The sequence below is a fragment of the Mobula hypostoma genome, chromosome 9, assembly GCF_963921235.1.
Source record: "Mobula hypostoma chromosome 9, sMobHyp1.1, whole genome shotgun sequence".
Taxonomy (NCBI): domain Eukaryota; kingdom Metazoa; phylum Chordata; class Chondrichthyes; order Myliobatiformes; family Myliobatidae; genus Mobula; species Mobula hypostoma.
This window is the reverse complement of record NC_086105.1, coordinates 132,226,555-132,253,846: the sequence shown is the minus strand read 5'-3', so window position 1 is coordinate 132,253,846 and position 27,292 is coordinate 132,226,555. Positions and strand designations below refer to the sequence as shown.

Here is a 27,292-nt window from a genome sequence, read left to right as displayed (position 1 = left end):
CAGCATTTTGAATTTTATTTTGTATTCCAGTATCTGTAGTCTCTCTTATCTTAATTATTTTTCTCAGTCAGGCTTCACTCTGACTCTTTCCCTTGGTCTCCTTACTTCTTCCAATAAAACTGCATTTAAGTTTTGGAAGCAACACCTTATCTAATGGCATGTTACACCTGCTTGGGTGCAATATTTAAATTCCACAGATTTAGGTGGTTAGCAATTGCAATATTCTCAGATTTACTGCATTGTTTTTATTTTCTGCCGATTTTGGGTTGCCGTTTTGCATTAGCTCCATACTCATTTTTCTTTTTCGTACTCATTCTATTGTTTACCCACTATTACCTTGCTCTAATAATCTGCCATTTAATTACTTTTGCATTGCATTCTATCATAGACCTTTTCCTTTGTTTTTTCTCTTGTCTTTTTCTCAACTTGAAAAATACTAACATTTTCTAGTTCTAAGGTAAGGAAGTTTACTTGAAACATTAAGTCCCTTTTTATAGATTCTTCCTAGCTTGCGAATCTATGAATATTCTGTGAATGCATGATAAGTTACTGCAGGAGTGAGAGGTTTTGGTTCTAGATTTTTTTTTCTGGTAACACCTAACAGTCAATTTAAAATTTATTTCTCATTGCCTTTCACAATCTTAACTTTGGTACATCAAGTCATGTGTTGACTATTTTTCATTTTAGATATTTATCTTTTTAAGAAAAACCTTACGTTAATTTATTGCATTGTATTGTTGCTGGCAGAACCAATATCCCTATATCAGTAGGGAGTTCTAGCATTTAGACTTTGCAGCAACAAAAGAATGGTGATATCTTTCCAAATCAGGGATGCTGTGTTACTTGGAAGGGACCCTACATGCCCTTTCTTCATTGATAGCGTTAATAGGTTTGGAAGGTGATATCTCTGTTGCCTAGACAAGATAATTCAGGGAATTTTAAAGATAGTGCATACAGTAGAGATTACAGGCTATTGATAGAAAGAATTAATGTTTACTGTGCCAGTCAAACAGTCTGCTTTGTCTAGGCTGGTGTTAAGCTTCTCTGGTGTTGTTGCAGCTGTGCTCATTCACTGGAAGTGTGTTATTTGCATGCCCAATATTGAATTCAAGAAACAGATTCTTGGTTTTGAGTTCTGTCATTTTCGGGCAGATAGAGGAAAATATTCAATGATCTGCACCAAGGCTTCTTGAAGAAATGTGTCATCCTCACTGATTTCTGGGATTCACTGACCCATGACCCAATTCAAGATGAGCTTATTGTCATATGCAGAAGTGCAGTAAGGTACAGCTAAAATAAAAAAGCTTGCTGGCTACAGCATCTCAGGCACATATGTGCAAACAACAGAGAATGTAATTTGCACAAGAAAGTAAAGGGGGGGGGCAAGAGATCCTGCAAAAACAAGATCTTAGTGCAAAAAGAAACAACACAATCAGGGACAAGTCAATGGTAATGCAACAGGTGATCTGTCATGATCCATTGCTAAGGCAGGGTTAGGGTTGCACAGGTCAATTCAAGAACCTCGTTGCAAGAGGTTGGCTTGCAGATACAGCAGGTTATTAAGAAGGCGAATGGAATGTTGGCCTTCATTGCTAGAGGGATTAAATTCAAGAGCAGGGAGATCATGCTGCAACTATACAGGGTATTGGTGAGGCCGCACCCGGAGTACTGTGCGCAGTTCTGGTCTCCATACTTGAGGAAGGATATACTGGCTTTGGAGGCAGTGCAGAGGGAGGTTCACCAGGTTGATTCCAGAGATGAAGGGATTAACCTATGAGGAGAGATTGAGTTGCCTGGGACTATACTCTCTGGAGTTCAGAAGAATGAGAGGGAATCTTATAGAAACATACAAAATTTTGAAAGGGATAGATAAGATAGAAATAAGAAAGTTGTTTCCATTGGTAGGTGAAACTAGAACTAGGGGACATTGCCTCAAGATTCAGGGGAGAAGATTTAGGACGGAGATGAGGAGAAACTGTTTTTCCCAGGGAGTGGTGAATCTGCGGAATTCTCTGCCCAGGGAAGCAGTTGAGGTTTCTTCACTAAATATATTTAAGATACAGTTAGATAGGTTTTTACATAGTAAGGGAATTAAGGGTTATGGGGAAAAGGCAGGTAGATGGAGCTGAGTTTACGGACAGATCAGCCATGATCTTACTGAATGGCGGGGCAGGCTCGATGGGCCAGATGACCTACTCCTGCTCCTATTTCTTAAGTTCTTATGTTGTAGGAAAGAAGCTATTCCTGAACATGGTGGTTCCATCAGGTTTCAGTACCTCCTACCTGACTTTGGCAGCTAGAAGAGGGCATAACTGGAATGGTGGGGAATCCTTGATAATAAATTCCACCTTCTTGAAGTATTGTCTTCTGTAGGTGCTGTCAATGGTGGTGACTGCTGTGCTTGTGATGGACTAGGTTGTGTTTACAGCTTATTACACCCTCTTGCATTCTTTTGTATTGGAATTGTCAATGAGGCCTTGATCAGGATATTTTCAACGCATGGGAAAGAGGAGTCTGTATGATATTGAGAGTCTCTCATGCATTGTGAGCCCTGAGGAAGCAGCAGTGCCTGAGGAAGGCACTTAAGTAGGGAATATGCTATCACACTCATACCTTATAGATGATAGAAAGGCTTTGATCTATCAGAAAGTGAGTAACTTGCCTTATGACACCTTGCATCTTATGTCACTGCCTTAATGGGGCTGTTCCAGTTGAGTATCTAGTCAGTGATGATCCCCCATCCCCTTCCAAGATATTGAAGGTGGGTATAGGTTATCGGCAGTGGTAATGTTGTTTTATGCTGAATGTAGATAATTACACTCTGTCTTGTTGGAGAATGGTCAATACCATGCTTTACCATACCAATGGTCAATAACTCTACCATGTAGTTTTGCCACAACAGCAACCCCTCACTCCTTGGTCTTACTGACATTGAGCTGATTATCGACTTCAGGAAGAGGAAACTGGAGCAATCGTTATTTGGGGATCAGAGGTGGAGAGGGTGTACAACTTTAACTTCCATAGTGTTTATCATTTCAGAGGATTTGTCCCGGGCCCAGCACATGTGCAATTACGAAGAAAGCATGGCAGCACCTCTACTTCCTTAGAAGGTTCTAAAGATTCAGTGTGACATTTAAAACTTTGGCAAACCTCTATTGATGTGTGGTGGAGAATATATTGACTGCACCCCGGCTTGGTTTGGAAACACCAATGTCCTTGAGCTGAAAATCCTACAAAAAGTAATGTTTATAGTCCAGTCCATCGTGGGTGAAGCCCTCCCCACCGCTGATTACATCTACATGCAGCAGTTTTGCAGGAAAGCAGCATTCGTCATAAGGGTCTCCCACCACCCAGGTCATGTTCTCTTCTCACTGTTGCCATCAGGGAAAAGGTACAGGACTCACACAATCAGGTTTAGGAACGGTTATTGCCCCTCAACTATCAAGTCAAGTCAAGTTTATTGTCATTTAACAATAGCCATGCATGTACTGTATATAACCGTACACTATATAGAAACGAGACAACGTTTCTTCAAACCGGGGTGTAAAGCACAGTAGTACACATAACACATGATAACTTTTGAAAGTATGGATAAAATCTACAGATGAATCATACATAGATAACAAAGTAAAGTGCTTTAATTTTAAATATTGGAAGGTACGGAACAGATTAACCGGTGCCACTTTGAATACGATGCAGCTGGGAGTTTAGAAGCCAAATGGCCTGGGGGGAAGAAACTGTTTCTTATCCTGACCATTCTTGTTTTATGCATCGTAGTCTCCTGGCTGATGGCAGAAAGCCAAAGAGGATGCTGGATGGATGGGTGGGATCCGTAATAACAGTAAGGGCCCTGCATATGCAGCACTCCTGATAAATGTCTCTGCTGGATTGAGGGAGACCCCTGTGATCCTCGCAGCTATTCCCACAGTCCTTTGTAGGGACTTGCAGTCTGATGCTTTGCTGTTCCTGTACCAGATGGAGTTGCACCTTGTCAGGATGCTCTGAATGGTATTCGTAATTAAGATGGGGAATGGGAGTCTTGCTTTCCTCAATCTTCTTAGGAAGTGGAGGCGCTGCTGTGCCTTCAGGGAGGTGATATTAAGGGACCAGGTGAGGACATCCATGATGTGAACCCCAAAGAACTTGATGCACTTAACTCTCTCTACGGAGGGGCCATGTATTCGCAGAGGGGGATGGTCCGTCTTCACTTTCCTGAAGTCCATAGTGATTTCCTTTGTCGTCTCCACATTCAGGCTTAGGTTGTTCTTTTCACACCAATCCACCAGCTGCTCCACCTCCACTCTGTACTCTATCTTGACATCGTTCCTGATAAGGCCAACCGCTTTTGTGTCATTTTCAAGCTTGATGAGAAGGTTTCAGCTGGATCCTGCGACACAGTCACACGTCAGCTGTGTGAACAGCAGTGCGCTGAGCACACAGCCTTGGGGAGTGCCTGTACTCATCATAATGTGACAAGAGACGTTGCTGCACATGCAGACCGATTGTGGCCTTATTGTTAAGAAGTCCAGTATCCAATTGCAGAGGGAGGTGTTGAGACCCAGTGAGGACAGTTTCCTCACCAGTTTTTGGTGTATGATGGTGTTAAACACCGAACTGAAGTCAATAAACAGCAGTTTGGCATATGAGATCCCATTTTCCACGTGTGACAGGACATAGTGGAGAGCAGAGGCTATTGCATCATCAGTGGATCGATTAGAGAGATAAGCAAACTGGAGAGGGGCCAGTGTGCTGGGAAGGTGTTGCCCTGGTCTGCAAAAACCTCTGGTGCCATCTTTATTATTTTCTCTTTCATATTTGCACAGTTGGTTTTCCTTTGCACATTGGTTGTTTGTCTCCAGTTGAACTTAGTGTTTCATTGATTCTGTTGTGTTTTTTGGGTTTACTGTGTATGCCTGCAAGAAACCAAATCTCAGCATATTAGCTTTCTGGTGTGACCAAGACACTTTTGGTTGTCTGTGCTAGATTCACCCATGGTGTGCTTGCTATCAGTACTCATTTCGAGTATTGTTCAGTACAGATGAACACGTACATTTGGGGACATGCATGTACTTTGATGGTAAGTTTACTTTTGAACTTCAAGTTTGATTGTGGTAATGTTCATTGCTGCTGCTGGACTAGCACCTTGAGATCATTTGTCTTTGAACTGCCAGCTTTGTCCTGAGCTTATACCATGTAGCTCAGTCGTGTACCTGTTGTGATGATGGAACTTTTTAAAGGATTGTACACAAGTCATTTCCACTAATGCTAAGTTCAAAGTTTAAAATGCATATACATTATATAACTTTGAGATTCGTCTTCTTACAGGCAGCCACAAAACAAAGAAACCCCAAAAGAACCCATTGAAAAATACCATCAAACACCCAAGGTGTTGAGAGAGGGGGAAAAAAATTATGTAAACAGTAAAACTAAGCTGTAGCTTCAGAGCTGGAGTTTTATGAAAGACATGAAGCCAAGCATCACTGCAGCTGGCGCAAGCAACAGCTATAGTTCATTGCAAAGCCAAGTAAGCGTTACAAGACCACAGATGCGAAGTCAGGCAGCCGGCACTGCATTTCAGAGTAGAGCTGAGAAAATGTTGTGAATCAACGAGCAGAACTAGTCCTTGTCTTGCCCCAGTCGCAACTTTCTGGCCCGGCGCTTACATCGTCTAGACGTCGGGTTGTTCCTCACTTTCGGATTTGGATCTGGGGCCTGGACTCTGCCACCACGATTTGGCCTGTACTCGGCCTTTCCAATGCAGCATGGCATCGATCAGACATGGGGACTTTCCTCACTCTCAGGGATGCCACAACTATGCCTTGATGCTAGTTTTGAACCCGACTTCCTTACCACGACCATGCCTTGCCTGCACCTGTGCCTCTGCCACTGCTCACCCTCTGTCATCCTTTGCTTGCCTCTTCATTGTTGGTGTTGTTAGCGTTGATTGTTATTAATTAAGTTCTATGAATAAGGAATATGGTATTTTCCTTTGTTTTGTGTTTGTCATCTCTGGGCATCACCAGTACTATCTTAAACCAGAATTATGTTATTATGCTATTATGCATATTTGCATTTGCTAAAGGTACATTGGTGAGAAATAGTTTGCGCAGGTTTGTCTTTTGTGTTGATTAGCTCACAACCTCTCCCAACACCAGCACAGTGGCTATGTCTTCAGGATTGGGCCACCTTGTTTCTGGTGCAACCAAGACACTCATTTGGTTATCTATGCCAGTCTCACACAGTGCTATTAGTACTTATTTCAAGTATTGTTCAATACAAATGAACACATGAATTTGGGGAATTGCAAGTGGAAATCGGGAGGAGGTATCCTTGCCCAGCTTTAATCTGATACCATATTCTCAGCGTTCTTGCATGTGCATGATAAATTTTTGTACCCTAATTGATTAAAATGGTATGACATACTGTCATTTATTTTTATTGTTTATTGATAAGTGATTTATTTAATGGTTACTGAATAGTTAATATAAAATGAATATATTATTAATTTGAGAAGTATCAACTTTATGATAAGTAGCTCAGGAAAAAAAAACAAAGCCAGAATAAGTGTAGAGCTAATTTCTTAGTTTGCAAAGCAAAACGAAGTGATCTTTTGCATGGGTTCTTTCCCTTTCATAATTTTTAAAAAACGTATCACATTTGAGTTCTTAAGGTATCAGTAGAATTCAGTGTTTTGGGATTAATGTGCTATGAAGAATTAAGAAATTCTCATTAACTTTCTTAAGTAGATTTATTCTGTAATTTTAAGGGTTTATTTTGGAAAATTGGACCTACCTTTGTTTAAAAAAAAATCTTCTGATTATGTGTTTGAAAATAAAATTAAATTTGCACCATTTCTTGCCTCAGTACCATTTTGCTAATATCTGTTTTGTGGAGGTAGAATGACACCATTCTCTTCAGTGTTGGGTGTTGTAGATTTCACCTTTCTTCCTATTTGGTGCGAAGTGTCGCCAGTTGTTTCCTGAATAATTGATGTGTGGTATGATTATACCTGCATTGGGCTTGTAACCTACTTTCTCTTTCCTGTAAAGAGCACCAGACTTACTGTTATAACTCTCTTTTACCAGTAAACTTCTTGAGATCAAACCAATACTGATAGAGATACAAAATTACTTACCGTATGCCAAGTAAATATGGTTAGTTACACCGCACATGCAAATATAGATAAGTGGTATTGGTCAACCTGTCACACGTGATCGACACTTTGTGTGGCTTTTTTTTCTTCATGGAGGATTAAACCTATCCTTTTCCTAAATATATTATGAAATAATTTGTTTAGGCCATTTTTAACTGTAACCACCCATTAACACCAGAATTAGTAACAGTTTGGTAATTACCTTACTTTCACTGGTTTCTGATTAGGACTACTTACATAAACTGTGCATATTTTGAGTCTGAGCTATTCTTAATCCATATTCTTAGCTGGTTTTCTTAAAGTTGGCATGGTGCCAAAGAATGGCAAGAGAAGATTTGTAGAATATTGCATCAATCAACGAGCTTTAAGAAAGATGTGATTGCACTGGAGAGGATGCAGAGGAGACTTACCAGGGTGTTACTTGGATTGGACGACTTTAGTTATGGGAAAAATTAGATGGGGTAAACTTATTTTCTCTGGAGGAGCAAAGGGGGCTAAGGGGTGAACTGATGGAAGTATATAGTAAGATTGCAGACACCTAATTAAGGGTACATAGTCAACATCTTTTTCCTGTGGTAGGATATCAAAAGCAAGAGGGCATAGATTTAAGGTGAGAGGTAGGAGTTTTAAAAGTGATCTAAGGGGTAGGTTTTTCTATACAGAGAGCAGTTGCTATCTGGAGTGCAGTGCCAGAGGAGGTGGTAGTATCAAATACATCTGCTATGTTTGAAGGGCTTTAGACAGACACACAACTAGGAAAGGCATAGAATATGGTTACTAATGTAGGCAAATATGATGAAAGTAGACAAGCAAAATGTTCTGCATGGATAATAGTGAGCAACTGTGCTGTACAACTCTGGCCCTACGGGACTGTTGCTTATATTTTTTTAAAAATGTTGGCATCTGAAATATAAATTTATTCATGACTAAGTAGAGTGTGCCCTAAAGTTAGGTTAAGGTACTTTTCTGGGGACTGTTTGAAATAAATGACTTCAGGTTACTGTGCTTCTAAGTTTTTATACGAGCTTTCAGACACTTGATCTTGGGCAAGCACCAACTTCCATTTCTTCTTTTTGCCCATTTCTTGATTACGAATTCACAAAACTGGAGCTTTTTTTTTGTTTTAAAACTCATTTGTTCCACATCTAGTTGAATGGGTTGTTGCAGGATGTGGTTTTACATCTGTGATTCTCCACACAAATGAGTCTGTCATCTCAGCCCTGCTATTGAGGGTAGGTGCTGAGCAGAGGCCAGGTGCTCCCACACAGGAACTTAGGACAGTTAGTCACTTAGACACATATTTATACTTTTCCAGTTATTAAATGGTATTTGAATAATCTTGGCAGCAAATCTTTTTGCATTTTTCATATCAAGAGGCAATACTAATCCAGGTAATGCAAGCCCACATGACAATAGCCTTTGTAGAGAGTCAGTGACAATTATCACTTTAGCCTGGATAGATGACAGACATTTTCATTAAGGCTGTCAGTTAATTGCCACTAAAATGCATAATTGTAACAATTGTTTATTTTTGATATGGTAATTTCACACCATGTCTACGCAATAATACATTTTAAATAGATTATCTATATGACACAATTTGTGTTCAATATTAATTACATTTATTAGTTTTGCAAAATCAAAAATAGATTTTGATTTTTGCAAACTGTTTATGTGTGGTGAACTCCGACTCACTGCATGCTTGAACTTAGCTTCTGAGAGACACAGTAAGGGTAGCCTGGGTTCTCTGGTTTGGGCAGAGTGCAACATGTAACTCTGTGGAGTAGGGAAACACATTTTAGTGGTTCCAGTGGTTGGCTAGTGACAGTGATTTTACTGGTGGTGATAGTATTCCTGTTCTTCACTGAAGAAGAAAAAAAATGACTGTAATCATGGGGCAATTTTTGAACAAAAACTCTCTATGGTACTATTTTATTTTAAGAATAAAGTCCCTCACTTATGATGGATTTTGTTTTGTCATTTGTGGATTATTTTTGGAGACTCCGCATAATTGTGGTTGCATTAATAGCTGTCATTTTCTGCTTTGTTTGTCCTTGGGTAACTTTTCCTTTTGTATTTTCTGAAATTAGTAAATGTTTCACAACATTAGCATAAACTTGGAATATTGGTGAGAAGTTTTATGGTGTTATTCCAAGGCTTCTGTCAATTCATGGAGATGGTCGGACTTGTATAAAGTGGATTGCCATATTTGTTAAAGTAGTAGATGATACCATTATACATACTGGTTAACCATTCTTCCTGCATTATTACCAAAGTCCTGGATAGATTAATATTATTATTTTTTAAACAAAACCGTCTTTGTGCCAAAATGCCAATTGATAACAATGCGGAAAATGCCTCTTTTCTATGCCCTCACATTTTCAATAAAAGAATAGTAGATTGTGGGCATTTTTTTTAACCTGGCATTTGAGCACTTTCACGGCATCCTTTGATATTATTTTCACTTCATTTTTGTAGATGTCCTCAAGCATTCGATGTTTCACGAAACCTGTAGAAACGTTGGAACGATCTTTAGAGATTAGTCGACACAAGGGAAGAAAGAGAGTGCAAAAGAGACCAAACTATAAAAATGTAGGTGAAGAGGAGGAAGAAGAGAAGGGCATAGAGGAAAAGGAAGATGACACTGAAAAGCTGAAAGGTACAGACACTAGTGCAAAAGGCATCAAGACAAGTGGGGAGACTGAAGGTGAGTGTTGCATGAACAAGACGACTGGTGGTTCCCTCACTTTCCTACAATCCAGTGATTATGCAATATATTTGCTTCAGTGCATAGACATTTTTAAAGCTAACTAATTTTGAGAAGTAATACTTTCATGTTGTTCATGTCCTGTTGTAACTTTCGTTTTCAAGGAGTCACTGATAAAATGGAGGACTATGCCTGTTCAATATGTCTCGTTGAACTGATACAAAATAAACTAAAGGAACCAATATAATTGTGAAACTTCTCAGTCCCCCTCCTGTTGTAGCTCAAGAGCAACACCAAGAAATGTTATTTTTGAGATAGACATGTACCAATAGGACCTAAAGAGGGGGAAAATATTTGAAGATCATAGCATATTTTTTAAAGTTACTGATGCCTAATTACCAAAAGATTAGTTTGTCCTGGTCAAAATGTAATAGAGTTTGAGAGCATGAATGATCAGAGAAATACTACTTCCTTCAAGTTCAGTGTTCCATTACTTTTACATGAAAATAATTTATTATGTCCTACTGCTGACACTTTTTTATCTGCAGCAATGGTGGGTTGTGTTTTTCATTTAAAAGCATATTATTAAAAATCTATTTGATCTGTTTTGCTGGTTTGTTGTGGTGCCTCTGGCTATTTGATGTGTGGTTCCTTTTTCATATATCTTTGTAAGCTTGATTTGTGTGCTTGTCTTTTGCTATGCACTTAGTGGCCACTTTATTAGGTACCACCTAAACCTAATAAAGTGACCATTAAGTATATGTTCGTGATCTGCTGCTGTAGCCCATCCACCTTAAGGCCTCAGAGATGCTGTTCTGCACTCGACTGTTGTAACATATGGTTACCTGAGTTACTGTTGCTTTACTGTCACTCTGGCATTCTCCACTGACCTCACTCATTAATAGGGTATTTTAGCTCGCAGAACTGCCGCTCAGTGGATGTTTTTGTTTCCTGTCTTTCGCACCTTTCTCTGTAAACTCTAGAGACTGTTGTGCCAGAAAATCCCAGGAGATCATCAGTTTCTGAGATACTCAAACCACTCCGTCTGGCACCAACATTCATTCCATAGTCAAAGATGCTTAGATCATATTTCTTTCCCATTTTCATGTTTGGTCTGAATAACAACTGAACCTCTTAACCACGTCTGCATGCTTTGATGTATTGAGTTGCTGCCACAAAATCGGCTGATTAGATACTTGTTTTAACGAGCAGGTGTACCTAATAAAGTGGCCACTGAGTGTATGCGCATCAGCGTGGAGTTTTTCTGATATTTAGTTACAGAGCCATATGCATGGAAATGGGCCCTTTGATCTAACTGGTCCAAGCCAACCAGATTTCCCATCTGGTCCCATTTGACCCCATTTGGCCTTTATCTCTAATATTTGCTATCTGGGTACCCGTCCCAGTACCTTTTCAAATGCTGTTAGTGTATTTGGCTCAACTATATCTTCTGGCAACTTATTCCATATATTGACCACCCTCTCAGTGAAAAGTTTCCCTCTGGTTCCTAGTCAATACCTCTCCTACCTGTGTCTTCTAGTCCTAGATTACCCCACCCCAATGAAAAAGACTGCAATGACCTCCATGATTTTAAACATCTCTAAAATCACCCCCATCAATACAGTTAAGGGTCTTGCTATTAACAGTGTTCTGTCCCTTTATATTTGATTTCCCAAAATGCACTGCTTCACATTTAGCTGGGTTAAACTCCATCTACAATTTCTCCATCGATATCGGCAACTGTTTTAGTATATTCTGCTTTATCCTTTGGCAGCCTTCGCCACTATCCACAGTACCACCAATCTTAATATTATCTGCAAACTTACTAACACACCCATCTGAATTCTTATCCACTTCATTTATGTATCACAAAACAGCAGAGGTCCTAGGATTGATCCCTCCAGAACACCACTAGACACAGACCTCTAGCCAGAATAAGTCCCATTAACCTTTACCTTTTTTCTTCTGTGGGTAAAGTCAGTTCTGAATCCACACTGCCAAGTCACCATGAATCCCATGCATCTTAATCTTCAGGATGTATTTTTCATGAGGGACCTTGTCAAAAATGTTACTAAAATCCATGTCAACAACATCCACAACACTAGGTTTGGCTTTTGTCACCTCCTTGAAAAAGTCAATCAAGTTAGCAAGAAATAACTTGTTCTCTACCCCCCCAGTCTTCAGTCACAGTCACTGTAACATACCTCATAAATCTCTTCTGCATTCCTTCCAACTTAATAGTACTTTTCCTCTACCAGGGTGACCGAAACTGAACTCAATATTCCAGATGCAACCAAAACCCTTCACCCTGTCAACGTCTGATATCATTTTCAGGGAATCATGTACTTGTACTCCTCGGTCCCTCTGTTCTATGACAGACCCCAGTACCCTTCTATTCAGTAAAATCCAACACCTCACACTTATCTGAATCAAACTCCATTTGCCATTCCACAGTCCACATACCCAGTTGATCAAGGTCCCTCTGTAAATCATGATAATCATCTTCACTGTCATTAATACCTATTTTAGTGTTACCTGCAGACTTGCATATTTCCATCCTAATCATTGATATAGATGACAAGTGACAATGGGCCTTGCACAAACCCGTGGGGACCTCTACTAATTTTTTTTCTGGTTTAAGTTGTATGTTTTTGAGTGGTACCTTCATATCGTTTGATTTCCTTAATCTGGTTATTTGAACCATGACATGATTTTTTTCTGTCTCCCCTTAATGTGTTAACGTATTCTTCTTATCCCTATAAAACCATGCTGAAAGCTGGTGGGAGGTAAGCCCATGACAGGAAGAGTGCAATCAGAAATTACAAATTAATTTTTTCAGCAAATCTGTTAGTAAAAGTATGAAAGAAGTACCAATTCTCCTCAGAAGAGATATCCTTTCTATATTACAGCAACAATGAACAGTTAAAATGTCACAAAAAGTTACCATACTTTTTCATGGCCTTTAAACATGTAGATTCCCTGTGTTCATCAGTGGCATTTTGAACTTCTTGTAGCTAGGACACTAGTATTTTTTTCCAAATATTGAAGATAGAAGATTGGAAGATACTTAATCGCTTAAGGTGAAACTATGTGTTTTCCTTCTGCTTTTTTATCTTTTCTACCTATCACTTCCCAGCTTCTCACTTCATCTCCCTTCCCCGACCCACCCACCTTGCCCTTCACCTTGTTCCACCATTCACCTGCATCTTTGCCATTCCTTTTTCTCATCCTTACACATAACAGTTAATTTCCCCTTTAAACTATTTCAGTATTGATTTAGAAAGTTTCAAGAAATTTCCAGCAGAAATAGATTAATGAATTCAAGACAAAATGCTAATATTAAAGATCTTGTTCAGAGCTGTTACGTGATTAGGCCGATTTCAGATATAAAGCATCGTCCTGTGGCTTTTTAATTGTCAGGTACTTAACATCAGACAAGCATGTTGTCACTTTTTGCACAAATAATCTTCTTTGTACATGTTTCTGTAAACATTAGCAGAAATAGCAGAAAGTGAGGTTATTTCTATATTTTGGTATATCTGCTCAGTTCGAAGATTTGGTGCATGTTTTCTTTAATTCACTTTTGAGATGGGTTTGCACATTTTGTATTTAATTACAGTCTGCATTTGATTTTGTTTGCCACTAGTTTTACATTGTCTTTTTGTGCTAATATCTACTTGTTTTTATTTAAGCTTCATTACATTTACATTGCTATAATTTCTGGATGTTTAGGACAATGAGGGAGATTCAGTCTAGATTTGTTGAGTGGGTTGCGGGGAGGGTTGCAAATGGGGCAAAAGTTGGAGCAATTTCATCTTCAGCCTCTACTTTTAAACTTATTTCTGCTTTCAGCATCCATTATCAACAATCAGTGGGGTATAAATGTTCTTAAAACTTAATTCTTTTTTCCTTGGTATATCGGTTCAACTGGTTCAAGATGGTCAAGTGAATCTGAAGGTACTGTTGACTAATCTGCAATATCTATTAGGTACATAAGTTTAGGAACACTTAAGTTTTAATGTGAAATCAACAGAGCACCTGATATCTGGCAATTAGTTATAGAAAGAACTATTTTCTTTAGCAATCATTTTCATTTATTAACTTGCATATTGTCTAATTATTTTATACAGTATACAAAAATACTTAAGTCTCACAAATTAAACAGCTGCTGAGTTTGTATTATTTGGAGACTATTCTGCTGCTGCTTACTATTGCCAGTTACACAACCTGAATCGGTATTTGTTTCCAGACTGACCTGTACCCAAATACAAGGGTTAAGAGCATTGAAAGTATCTTTTAGCTCATTGCTTTCTATCTGTGACGTGGTTTCAACCTATGAAACTGTGGAGATGAGATTGGTAACTTACCACATGAATGATGGTAGTTTGAACCCTCTGTTGATCCTTCAGTGATATATTACAAAAAGCTTTTGCTGTGAAATGCATGCATATGAAATAACAAAATAACACTGATGTATAATGTACCATCTTTTCACCCTTGTAGTCAAGTATAAACAGTCACTTGATTCAATTTGGAATATTTTATGCCACATATTGCAGATAGATCTGCAAATGATAGAATCTAGTGTTGATTAAATTCCTCTTTAGCATGAAGCTCATATTAGTACCTAAGATTTTAGCTGCTCTGCATTTCAGAACTCTAGCAACAAAGATTTTCTTTGACTTTTAATTAAGCATTTAAAACTTTCCATCCTCATGGTGTAATGCTGAATCTGAAATCAAATTATTGTTTTCTATGACCAAGTGTGGTTTGGCTATCTTAGAAAGGAGTCAACACTGAATTACTACAACGTGTACGGAAGTGTTGACAATGACTTCCATATGGGATGTTGGTAACCTATCTGATATAGGCATATGTGGGATCTATGTAAATCCCTTTATTAGTTTTGATTTTTGGATAGCTGGAATACTGAGTGGCTTTCAGTTGAAACAAACACATTAGCTTTCCAGAGATACCCTTTAACTGTTTTTCACTTTGCTGTGGGTGTTGTGTATTATGAATATTCCTGTAAACTGCTGGAACTCCAGTGAACATTCTCACCACACACTGCAAATTTCCATTGATTACGTTTTATCTCCAATGGTGCAATCACTGAATCAGAATTGGGTTTATTATCACTGGCATATGTTGTGAAATTTGTTTTTTTTGTGGCAGTAGTACAGTGCAAGACAAAAAATACTGTAAGTTACAAAAAGAAATAATGCAAAGAGGAATAGTGAGGTAGTTCTTGGTTTCATGGACCATTCAGAAATCTGATGGTGGAGGGGAAGAAGCTGTTCCTAAAATGTTGAGTGTGCATCTTCAGGCTCCTGTACTTCCTCTAACTCAAGTTGCACTGATGATAGTTACTTTTTTCATTTAAAAATTTAATTCAAAATTCAAAAAATTATACTATCTATTACATGAATACACAAACTTTGCCAAATTGAGTAAGCTGGCATTAAGTAGCAACTATTTATTTTGCAGTTCTGTGGTTCTAAATTCTACAGATGTCTGGCATTGTCTGTAATGTCTCTGGATATGGTGTCTTCACGAGAATATTTTCGTGCCATGTACCATTCAATGCATCACGTCAGTAATCTATTGCTGACAGATCAAATTCCACAATGTATCCTAATTTTTAAAGGAATGAATTGGAATTTAAGGGAATAAATTCCTCAACTGCTGGTGTCACTGTGAAGTAAGAGTCTGTGATTTTCAAACAGGTCGCAGAAAGGTGATTCTATGAGTAGTAGAAATTAACTTTTAGAGCACTTTAGGTTGATAGTACAGGTTTAATGGTACAGAGCATGAAATAAAATTGAATGGTGCATTTTATGGTAAAGCACTTGAAGAAATAGCTGTAGCAGGGTCAAAGTAAGTGGTAAAGGTTTGGAGTTTAATTAAGATTTTCCCACAGTTAATTATGCAGGCCATTGCTATTCATTCAGGGCTGCACATTTGTCAAGTAATCTGACAACAGCAGCTTCATTTGATGGATCAGCAGTGACGATGGTCTGCAATGTGTGGTCAGCTTCCACGGATATCTTCAACAAAGTGGTAACCTAACCTGGCTTTGGCATTTCCGATGTAAACAAGACCAAAACCTATAAAATGAGTACAGTGTAACGGAATAGATGGTGTGTGTGTGTATGCTATTTCACATAGTGTTTGCAGTGTTGGGTAGCACATTTGGAGTTGCTGGCAGTTGGATTTTGTGATTGCCCAAGAAAGGGATTAAAAAAAAAGGAGTGTTGGGGAAAAATAATTACTATATCCAGGATATTATGATCTCTCCAAAAACAGGATGATCTATGCTTAGTGGTAGGATCCAGTTGTAGGTAGTGAAAGCTTGTCTGACTGGAAGGTGAAGACAAGCGATTTTAGGTAAAATTTGGAACTCAGTTTTGGACTGGGGTATTTTCTCTTGATAGCTTTACGAAGATTATTTCTTGATTTGAATGTCACACTATGGGACTTCAGTAGGGAATGGCTCGACCGTGGTTTCCAGTTTAGGAATACCAAGATCACCTTTTTGGTACACTGTTCTCTACACTTTATGATCATCTCTGATGGTGGTGACGTGCTCATCTAGGTTGGCTGCTTTGAAATAACATTGAGCAAAGAAAAAGAGATGAGGATACAGACCTCTATGTCCTTCATGTTTCAGCCCAGTGACTAGTCAGAACTAGCAAACATCAGAAAATAATTTTGTTTTAAGTTGCATGAATGAAGAGGGACAAAGGAGCTGTTCGTAACTGGATGGAGACCAAGAGGAAATGGATTACAGAATAGTGCTGGCTGAGTGATGGCGTAGCAAGTATCTGTTAATGAATCTGATCTGTCTGCAGCAGGTGTAAGTAGAACAACAGAGAAACAGAATAAAATGAAAATGCAGAAGAAAACATTTGTTGGAAATCTGAGATAAAGGCAAATTTTGGGAAACCCAGCAGTACAGGCAATATCTTTGGAAAGAAAAATTAAATTGTTTCAGAGCTTACCAGAAATTGCAAAAGAGGAAAAAACTGAAAAATACTGGCATTTGGGAATATAAACTGAGAATGCTGGCAACACAGCAGGTCAAGCAGCTTCTGTGGAGAGAAACAGCTGTTGGCCTGGCACAGTGAATGCCACCATGTAGGGTGGCCAGCTGCCAATGCCAACACTGCTGTTTCACCATAAAACTGGTACAATCAACCAAGCACATAACCCGATCCACTATCCTAGTGTTACCTGCATTTAAACTGGCCAGTTCTGACATATATTTGCATTACCAATTATCTGAAATGATTGCATTCAAGATGAGTTGTTTCTTTCTCAAGGTTCTGTTAGCTTTTATTAGACAGTATGAGGCTAAAAGTAGGGACACTAGAATGTTAGAAGAATAGAGAATGAAAATAACAAATAACTAGGAGCTTTGGGTCATCCACGTGGAATGCGCTGTTATGCGATCAAACTCTGAGAATATATTGAAGCAAAATTTGTAATCAGGAAGAAAAAAAGCAGTAGTCAAGTAATTGGCAATTTGATGATCAGTAGCAGAGTCTTGGTCAAGCAGAGTTAGGAAAACTCATTGGATAATTCTGAAGACCTCACCTTCAGAAAGGTCAAATTTGTTTTGTCATTTAATGCCAGTGGTTTAATTGTTAATAGAGGTGATTTTGTTAAGCATGGACCTTCTATTTTAAAAAAAACAATTGTATTGCAAAGTTGGAGGGGCTTCACTTTGTCCAAAGCTTTGTATTTTGAAAATTGTTAAAACTTAGCATCTTACAAGAATTTATACACTTCAGTCTTGAATTGCCTTTTCCACGTGATTAGTGAATAAACTATTGGCAAAAACAGACTCATTATAATTCTGCCATGTAACAATACAGTAGAAGAGCTTCCCGGAAATTCTTAGTGGTAGGAAATTACTTGAACTTGGTTGGTTCCAAGCATTTCAAAAAATAGAAAAGTTTATTAAAATCCATTTATTCAGGTGTAGTTACACTGCCTGAAATATTAATAATCTTTGAAGCAGAGTCTTCCTAATGAATTTACATAACTAACTTTTCTTCATTTCAGTGGTGTTACTAATTTTGAATATATGTATTTACTACTTTAATTGTACTTTTCATAATATTTCAAGAGAATGCATGTACACAAAATAGTTACTATCAGTTTAAGTGAAGTTGTGTTTTCCTTATTTAAAGAAATTGAAATGGTTATTATGGAGCGATGCAAGATATCTGGCACCCAGCCTTCAGGCTTGACCGAACAAAATACCACAGATGAAGAGAAGACTGCAGCAGCTACAAGGACTAACAATCCAAAGAGAAGGTAAACATAATTTTTGTAGCTGTGGTATTTAATTGTACTGTTTTCCACAAGAGTGAGAGAAGATGAAAAACAAACAGCTAGAGTTGGAACCAAAGGAGAAATGTATGTTATCTGGGGTGCCCAATCCTGCCATGACTGCCATTTTGGATAGTTTTAAAATAAATATTTAGGATTTTAAACTTAAGTATTTTTGCTTCTGAACCAAGTATTCATTAAAGCACTAAAGTAAATTTGTGTTTATCAAAAGTAGTAATAATAGTTTGCTTTGGCTGACATCTGATGCGTTGTTAAACCTTTTGTTTGTATAAATTTCTAGTGCAGAGTTGTGCAGTGCATGTTGGAATATAGTAAAATGGTCAACAGTAGTGCAGTTAATACTTGTACATGGATATCATACTTTTGGGATGTTGCTGAAGTATGCATTCAGCGTGACTACATATTGGAATGTATCCAAATTTTTTTGTGGTATTTTCTCTAAAATTCCCAATACATGCTCATTGTTGTCATCAGATATGAGATCATGGCAGTGTTATTTCAAGGGCAATGGTGCATTAGTGCTATTTCAGAGATCCAGGGGACATGGGTTCAGTTGTGATCTCCGATGTGTTCTCCCCACGGATTTCTGCCAGGTGTTCTAATTTTTTTCCCCAAATCCCAACAGTGAGCTGAAAGGTTAATTGACTACTGTAGCTAGATCTTTATAGTACAGAAAGGTTGCAAAGAGAATCAAAAAGGAAGGCAGACGGCCATCTGAAGAGAATAAGTTGCAGAGAAATAACAAAAGGGAAAAGGGGACTAAAGCAATTATTTTCTAGGAGCCAGTATGGACCTGTTAGTGCAAATTAAGTGTTGTGTTATAATCAATAAGTGAGGCATTCTGCGTATTACCAACAACTGATATTTGTTATTGCGAAGCTGTTATAGTAACAAATCATGAAAGGTTAATGAGTAACAAAAACCATCTTTGAAAAAGCAAAAGGTAAGTTAAATGTAGTAAAGGAACTTAAACGGGAAGGAGGGTCTAAAGGAAAATAGGCTATAATACACAGGAGCAGAGTTAGACCATTCTGCATATCGAGTCTGCTCTGCCATTCCATCATGGCTCATTTATTATTCCTTTCAATTCCATTCTCCTGTCTTCATCTCATCATCTTTGATACCCTAACTGATCAAGAACCTATCAACCTTCGCTTTAACTATACTCAAGGACTTGGTCTCGCACAGCCGTCTGTGGCAATGAGTTTCACGGATTCACTACCCTCTGGCAAAAGAAATTCCTCCCCTTCTGTGTTCTAAATGGATGTCTGAGGCTATGTCCTCTGATAGCCCTCTAGGAAACATCCTCTGCACCTCTATTGAAGCTGTTCAATATTCGAAAGGTTTCAGTGAGATTCCCCCACCCTACCCACCCCCATTCTTCTAAACTCTGGCGAGTGTAGGCACTGAGCCACCAAATGCTGCTTCTATGTTAATCTTTTTCATTCCTGGGATCGTTCTCATGAATCTCCTCTGTACCCCCTCCAATGCCAGCACATCTTTTTAGTTTAGGGGCCCAAAACAAAATACCCTAAGTGTGGTCTAACCAATGCCTTATAAAGCCTCAGCATTATAGCCTTGCTCTTCTAATTCAGTCTTCTTGAAATGAATGCAAGCATTGCATTAACCTTCCTTACTACCAAGTCCCTTAGCACCGCACCTCTGATTTTTGAATTTTCTCCCCATTTAGAAAATAGTTTATGTCTTTATTCCTTCTACCGAAGTGCATAACCATACACTTCCAAGCAGTATATTCCATCTGTCACTCCTTTGCCCTTTCTCCTAGTTTGTCTAGGTCCTCTGCAGAGTCCCTGATTCCTCAACACTATTTGCCTTTCCACCTATTTTCATATCGTGTGCAAACTTGGCCACAAAGCCATCAATTCCATCATCTAAATCATTGACATATAAATGAAAAGAGGTGGTCCCAACACCAACCCCTACGGAATGCCACTAGCAACCAACCAGAAAAAGCCCCCTTTATTCCCACTCTTTGCCTCCTGATAGTCAGCATATCTTCTATCCATGCTAGTATCTTTCCTGGAATATCATGGGTTCTTGTTAAACAGCCTCAGTTGTGGCACCTTGTCAAAGGTCCTCTGAAAATCCAAGTAAACAACATCCAGTGACTCTCCTTTGTCTGCCCTGCCTGTGATTTCCTCAAAGAGTTCCATCAGATTTGTCAGCAAGAATTCCCCTGAAGAAAACCATGAAAACAGAGAAAATTTTGGCCTATTTTCTCATGTGTCTCCAAGTACCCCGAAACGTTATCCTTAATGATAGACTCCAAACAAGAGAAAATCTGCTGATGCTGGAAATCCAAGCAACACACAGAGAATGCTGGAGGAACTCAGCAAGCCAGGCAGTATCTATGGAAAAGAGCAAACAGTTGATGTTTTGGGTAAGACCCTTCATCAAGACTGAACCACTAAAGTCAAGCTAACTGACCTAGAATTTCCTTTTTTCTGCCCCTCTCCCTTCTTGAAGAATGGAGTGAAATTTGCAGTTTTCTGGAATCAGGAACAATTCCGGAATCTAGTGATTCTTGAAAGATCATTACGAATGCCTCTTCAGCTACCTTTTTCAGAACCCTGGAGTGTGGTCCATCTGGTCCAGGAGACTTGTGTATGTTCAGACCTTTCAGCTTCCCAAGTTCCTTCTCCTTAACCTTAAGCTTCCTAATCAAACCTGTGTCATTAAATAACACCTAATCTGTTCTCCTAGTCTGCTCAACCTCAAGCTGCTCTCACATCTTAACCCAACACTCGAATTTCTGGCATACTGCTAGTGTCCTCCAGAGTGAAGGCTCATGCAAGATACTTTTGAAATTTGTCCACATTACTACCACAGGTTGTAAATTGTCCCACATTACTACCTGTCAGCAACATTTTTCCAGCAGTCCAATATTCCCTCTCACTTCTCTTTTACTCTTCATATAGCTGAAAAAAAACTTTTGGTATCCTCTTTCGTATTATTGGCTAGCATACCGTCATATTTTATCTTTTCTCTCCTTATGGTTTTTTAGTTGCCTTCTGTATGTTTTTTAAAGCTTTCCAATCCTTTAACTTTCCATTATTCTTTCCTGTATTATATACTCTTTCTTCTACTTTTATGGTGTCTTTGACTTCCCTTGTCAGCCACAGTTGCCTCATCCTCCCTGTAGAATACTTACATTTTTGCAATGTATCTACCCTGCACCTTCTAAATAGCTCCCAGAAACTTCACCCATTGCTGCTCTGCTGTCATTTTTGAACTTTGATCCCTCATTGGAAGGGGACATTAGCGAGGGTCAAAGTTCAAAGTAAATTTACTCTTTTATCTATAAGACCCCATAGGACACAGCAGAAGCATTTAGCCCATTGAGACTGCTCTGCTATTCAATCATGGCTGTTTCTTTTTTTCCCCTCCTCAGCCCAACACCCCGGCCTTCTCCCTGTAACCTTTGATGCTGTGTCCAATCAAGAACCTATCAAGCTCTGCCTACATCCTGGCCTGGCCTGGATAACCTGGCCTCCACAGCTGCCTATGGTAAATTCCACAAATTCACTGCCCTCTAGCTAAAGAAATTTCTTCACATCTCTGTTTTAAATAGATGCCCCTCTATATTGAGGCTGTGCCATCTTGACCTAGACTTCCCCACCATGTAAAACATTCTATTCACATCTGCTCTGTCTAGACCTTTCAATATTCAAAAGCTTTCAATCAGATCCCTCTTCATCCTTCTAAATTCCAGCGAGTACAGACCCAGAGCCATCAAACGTTCCTCGTATGATAGCCCTTTCATTCCCGGAAACATCCTTGTGAACTTCCTCTGGACCCTCCCCAATGCCAGCACATCTTTCGTGAGATGAGGAGCTCAAAACTGTTCACAATACTCAAGGTATTGATCATCATCAGCCTTATAAAGCCTCGGCATCGCATCCCTGTTCTTGTATTCCAGACCTCTTGAAATAAATGCTAACATTGCATTTGTCTTCCTCCCCACAAGTTAACCTTTAGGGTGTTCTTCACAAGGATCCACTTTAGGTAGCTCCCTCCGCATGCCTTTATAATTCCCTATATTCCACTGGAATACTGTTACATTTGACTTTATCTTCTCAAACTGCGGAGTGAATTCAATCATATTATGATCCCTGTCTCCTAAGGGTTCTGTAACCTTAAGCTTCCTAATCAAACCTGTGTCATTAAATAACACCTAATCTGTTCTCCTAGTCTGCTCAACCTCAAGCTGCTCTAAAAAGCCATCTCATCAGCATTCTACAAATTCCCTCTCTTAGGATCCAGCATCAATCTGATTTTTCCAGTCTACCTGCATTCTGAAATCCCGATCACTATCATTTCACATGCTTTTTCTGTCTCCCATTGTAATTTGTATACCACATCCTGGCTACGAGTCAGATCCCTATATGCAATTCCCATCAGTGTCATCTTACCCTGGCAGTTTCTTAACTCTACCCATAAGGATTCTACATCTTCTGATCCAATGCCACTTACTTCTAAGGCTTTGATTTCATTTTTTACCAAGAGTCACTCTCCCCTTCTGCTATCTGCCTGTTCTTTTGATTCAATGTGAATTATTGGATGTTAAGCTTCTAATTGTCATCATATTTCAGCCATGACTCAGTGATGCCTACAATGTCATACCTGCCTGTCCTTCCTCACTGTCTCACGACACACTGCGTCTACTTATATACCAACTGTCCCATCCTAAGCCCTATCACTCTGGTTCCTAAACCCTACCAAATTTTTTAACCCTCCCGAACAGCTCTAGTAAAGTTGGCCACAAGAATATTGGTCCCCCTTGGGTTCAGGTATAACCTGTCCTTTTTGTACAGATCATATCTTCCCCAGAAGAGATCCCAATGATCCAGAAATCTGAAACCCTGCCCCTGCTCCAATGCCTCAGCCACACATTCATCTGCCAGATCATCCTATTCTTATTCTCACTGATGCATGGTACAAACGGCAATCCAGAGATTACTATTGTGAGGTTCTGCTTTTCAGCTTTTTACCTAACTCCCTATATTCTCTCTTCAGGACCTATTCCTACCTTTGTTGTTGGTACCAGTATATAACACGGTTTCTGCCTGCTCACCCTCTCCCTTTAGAATGACGTAGACCCGATTTGAAACATCCCTGACCATGGAACCTCAGAGGCAAAATACCATCCAGATTTCTTTTTTCACATCTTCACATCTACAGAATCTTCTGCCTGCTCCTCTAACTATGGAATCCCTTGTCACTACTGCACTCCTCTTTACCACGCCTCTTCTGAGCCTCAGAAACAGACTCAGTGCCAGAGACCCTGTCACTGCTGCTTTTCCCGGTAGGTCCCCCCGCCCCCAATCAATAACCAAAGTTGTTTGTTTATTATTGAGGGGAAAGTCTTTGAGCTGCAGCTCCAGTTCCTTAACACAGTCTCTAAGGAGCTGAAGCTCAGTGGACTTGGTATGGATGTAATCACCAGGGAGACTTGAGGTCTCCCAGAGTTTCCACATCTTGCACAAAGAACATACCAGTAACTCTGGATCCATTCTCAGTGCACTACCTCTGTACTGATAAAGAAAAAGAAAAAAAACTTGCTAGAAACTTAGAACCTCTGCCTGTTCTTGCCCAAGCCTGTAGAGCCAAAGCCTCTCACTAGACCACTCCACTTCCCTTTTTATTGGCTCAAATAAAAGTCACTTTATATTGAGACCTGTTGTTTTCAAATAGCTCCCCATTGCTACAATGTCTGTCTGTCTGTTCTCTCCAACTCACTTGCTACTTCAAATTATGACTCACTCCTGACGACTTGTTTCTTAGCTTGATCAAATTCATGTCAAGAAGAAATGAAAATGTTTATCCAAATGCTGGTATGCTCTTCAGACTTTAGTTTTCTGTATACTATAGTTATTTCATTTTCCCAGACATGGTGTTTATACTGTCATCCTTATTTTGTATGTTCAATTTTGCAGGCCTTTTCTAGATATGGTGTACAATGCACTGGAATGCTTTGAAGAAGACTATTATGCACTGTTTGTGCTATGCCTTCTTTTTGCAATATCTCACAACAAAGGTAAGTTTTGTCAATATTTGGATTTGAAAAATTACGATAACTAGAACTGGTGCTGGAGAATTTAGAGCATAGTTTATTTATTTCTATTTTATACTAATGATTCTGTTGTATACATTTTGCTTATTCAACCATGAACAATAATATCATAAGCTGTGTTCATGACAGGTATTGTCTGACCCAAATGGTTATTTTTGCCATAACTATTTACGAATGTAACTTCTTTCCTCCTTCCCACTTTTATATAAAAAAAACCTATTCTCTGTATTCCGCATCATGTTATATACAATAAGCACAATATGTAATATATAATACAATATACAGATATATTAACAGCAAAAGGATAGCAAGGGACAAAATTGGTCCTCTGGAAGATCAGAGTGGAAAATCTATGTGTGGAAGCATAAGGGACTGGGGAGATCTTAAATGGACTTTTTGCATCTGTATTTACTTGGGAGATGGACACAGAGTTTACAAATTTGAAGCAATGCAGCAGCAAGGTCATGGACCCTGTACAGATTACAGAGGAGGGCGTCTTTGCTCTCTTGAGGTAAATTAAGTGGATAAATCCTCAGCGCCTGACAAGGTGTTCCATCAGACCCTGAGGGAAGATAGTACAGAAATTGCAGGGGCTGTAGCAGAGATATTTAAAACATCCTTTTCCACTGGTGAGGTGCCGGAGGATTGGAGGATAGCTAGATGTTGCTCTGTTGTTTAAGAAAGGCTCTAAAAATAAACCATGAAAATATAAGCCGGTGAGCCTGACATCAGTAGTGGGAAAATTATTGGTAAGGATTCTAAGGGACCAGATATACGAGTAGATGGACTAAATCAGAATAGTCAACGTGGCTTTGTGCATGGTAAGTCATATCTAACCAATTTTATAGAGTTTTTCGAAGAAGTTGCTAGGAAAGTTGATAAAGGCATGGCAGTGGATGGTGTTTACATGCACTTCAGCAAGGCCTTTGACAAGGTCCTGTGAGGGAGGTTGGTCAAGAAGGTTCAGTCGCTTGGCATTCAAGATGAGGTTTTGTGGGAGAAGCCAGAAACTGGTAGTAGATGGTTCCCTCTTCGACTGGAAGCCTGTGTCTAGTGGTGTGCCGCAGTGACTGGTATTGGGTCTGTTGTTGTTTGTCATCCATATCAATGGTTTTGGATGATAATGTGGTAAACTGGATTAGGAAATTTGTGGGTGACACCAAGAATGGGAATGTAGTGGACAGCAAGGAAGACTGTCAGTGCTTGCAGTGGGAACTGGACTAGTTAGAAAAATAGGCTGAAAAATGGCAGATGGAATTTAATGCAGACAAGCGTAAGGTATTGTAATTTTGGGAGGACTAGCCCGTTTAGACCTTGCATGGTGAGCAGTAGGGCACAAAGGTGTGTAGTAGAACAGAGGGATCTGGGAATACAGATTAATAATTCCTTGAAAGTGGCATCATGTAGATAGAGTCATAAAAAAAAGCTTTTGGCACATTGGCTTTATAAATCAAAGTATTGAGTACATGTATTGGTATGTTATGTCCCTGTGCCAAAGAAGTCTTCAGTGCCCTGCCTCAATGACTACCGTCCCGTGGCACTCACATCCATCATCATGAAGTGTTTCGAGAGGCTCGTCATGAGGCACATCAAGACCCTGCTGCCCCCCTCGCTGGAACCCCTGCAGTTCGCGTACCGTCCCAACCTTCAACGATCGACGCCATTGCCATCACCCTCCACCTGGCCCTGGACAAAAAAGACACGTACGTTTGAATGCTGTTCATAGACTTCAGTTCAGCATTCAACACAATCATTCCTCAGAAACTGATTGGAAAGCTGAGCCCACTGGGCCTGAACACCTCCCTCTGCAACTGGAACCTAGACTTCCTGACTGGGAGAACTCAGTCAGTCCGGATTGGAAGCAGCATCTCCAACACCATCACACTGAGCATGGGGCTCCCCCAGGGCTGTGTGCTCAGTCCACTGCTGTTCACTCTGCTGACCCACGACTGTGCTGCAACACACAATTCGAACCACATCATCAAGTTTGCCGATGACACAACCGTGGTGGGTCTCATCAGCAGGAACGATGAGTCAGCATACAGAGAGGAGGTGCAGCGGCTAACAGACTGGTGCAGAGCCAACAACCTGTCTCTGAATGTGAACAAAACAAAAGAGATGGTTGTTGACTTCAGGAGGGCACGGAACGACCACTCTCCGCTGAACATCGACGACTCCTCCGTAGAGATCGTTAAGAGCACCAAATTTCTTGATGTTCATCTGGCGGAGAATCTCGCCTGGTCCCTCAACACCAGCTCCATAGCAAAGAAAGCCCAGCAGCGTCTCTACTTTCTGCGAAGGCTGAGAAAAGTCCATCTCCCAACCCCCATCCTCTCCACATTTTACAGAGGTTGTATTGAGAGCATCCTGAGCAGCTGCATCACTGCCTGGTTCAGAAATTGCACCATCTCTGATCGCAAGATCCTGCAGCGGATAGTGAGGTCAGCTGAGAAGATCATTGGAGTCTCTCTTCCCGCCATTACAGACATTTACACCACATGCTGCATCCGCAAAGCAAACAGCATTATGAAGGACCCCACGCACCCCTCATACAAACTCTTCTCCCTCCTGCCTTCTGGCAAAAGACACCGAAGTATTCGGGCTTTCGCGACCAGACTATGTAACAGTCTCTTCCCACAAGCCATCAGACTCCTCAATACCCAGAGCCTGGACTGACACCAACCTACTGCCCTCTACTGTGCCTATTGTCTTGTTTATTGTTTATTGTAATGCCTGCACTGTTTCGTGCACTTTATGCAGTCCTGGGTAGGTCTGTAGTCTACTGTAGTTTTGTGTTTTTTTACGTAGTTCAGTGTAGTTTTTGTATTGTTCATGTAGCACCATGGTCCCGAAAAACATTGTTTTTACTGTGTACTGTACCAGCAGTTATGGTTGAAATGACAATTAAAAATGACTTGAATTGTAGCAGACATTATTGAGGCCTAATTTGGAGTATTGTGTCCAGTTTTGGTCATCTATC

The 27,292-nt window shown here is 39.7% G+C and overlaps 1 protein-coding gene across 5 annotated transcripts in view; it reads left to right on the top strand.

Moving 5' to 3' along the window:
• clec16a (C-type lectin domain containing 16A) overlaps positions 1–27,292 on the top strand; it is a 243,201-nt gene that overhangs the window by 86,216 nt on the left and 129,693 nt on the right. For 3 of the 5 annotated variants that reach the window (XM_063059198.1, XM_063059194.1, XM_063059195.1), the window contains 3 exons: positions 9,632–9,860; positions 18,056–18,182; positions 24,176–24,276. In XM_063059198.1, coding sequence (XP_062915268.1) covers positions 9,632–9,860; positions 18,056–18,182; positions 24,176–24,276 — 457 coding nt within the window. The remainder of the gene's footprint in view (positions 1–9,631; positions 9,861–18,055; positions 18,183–24,175; positions 24,277–27,292) is intronic. The other 2 variants (XM_063059196.1, XM_063059197.1) reach the window with 1 other exon arrangement.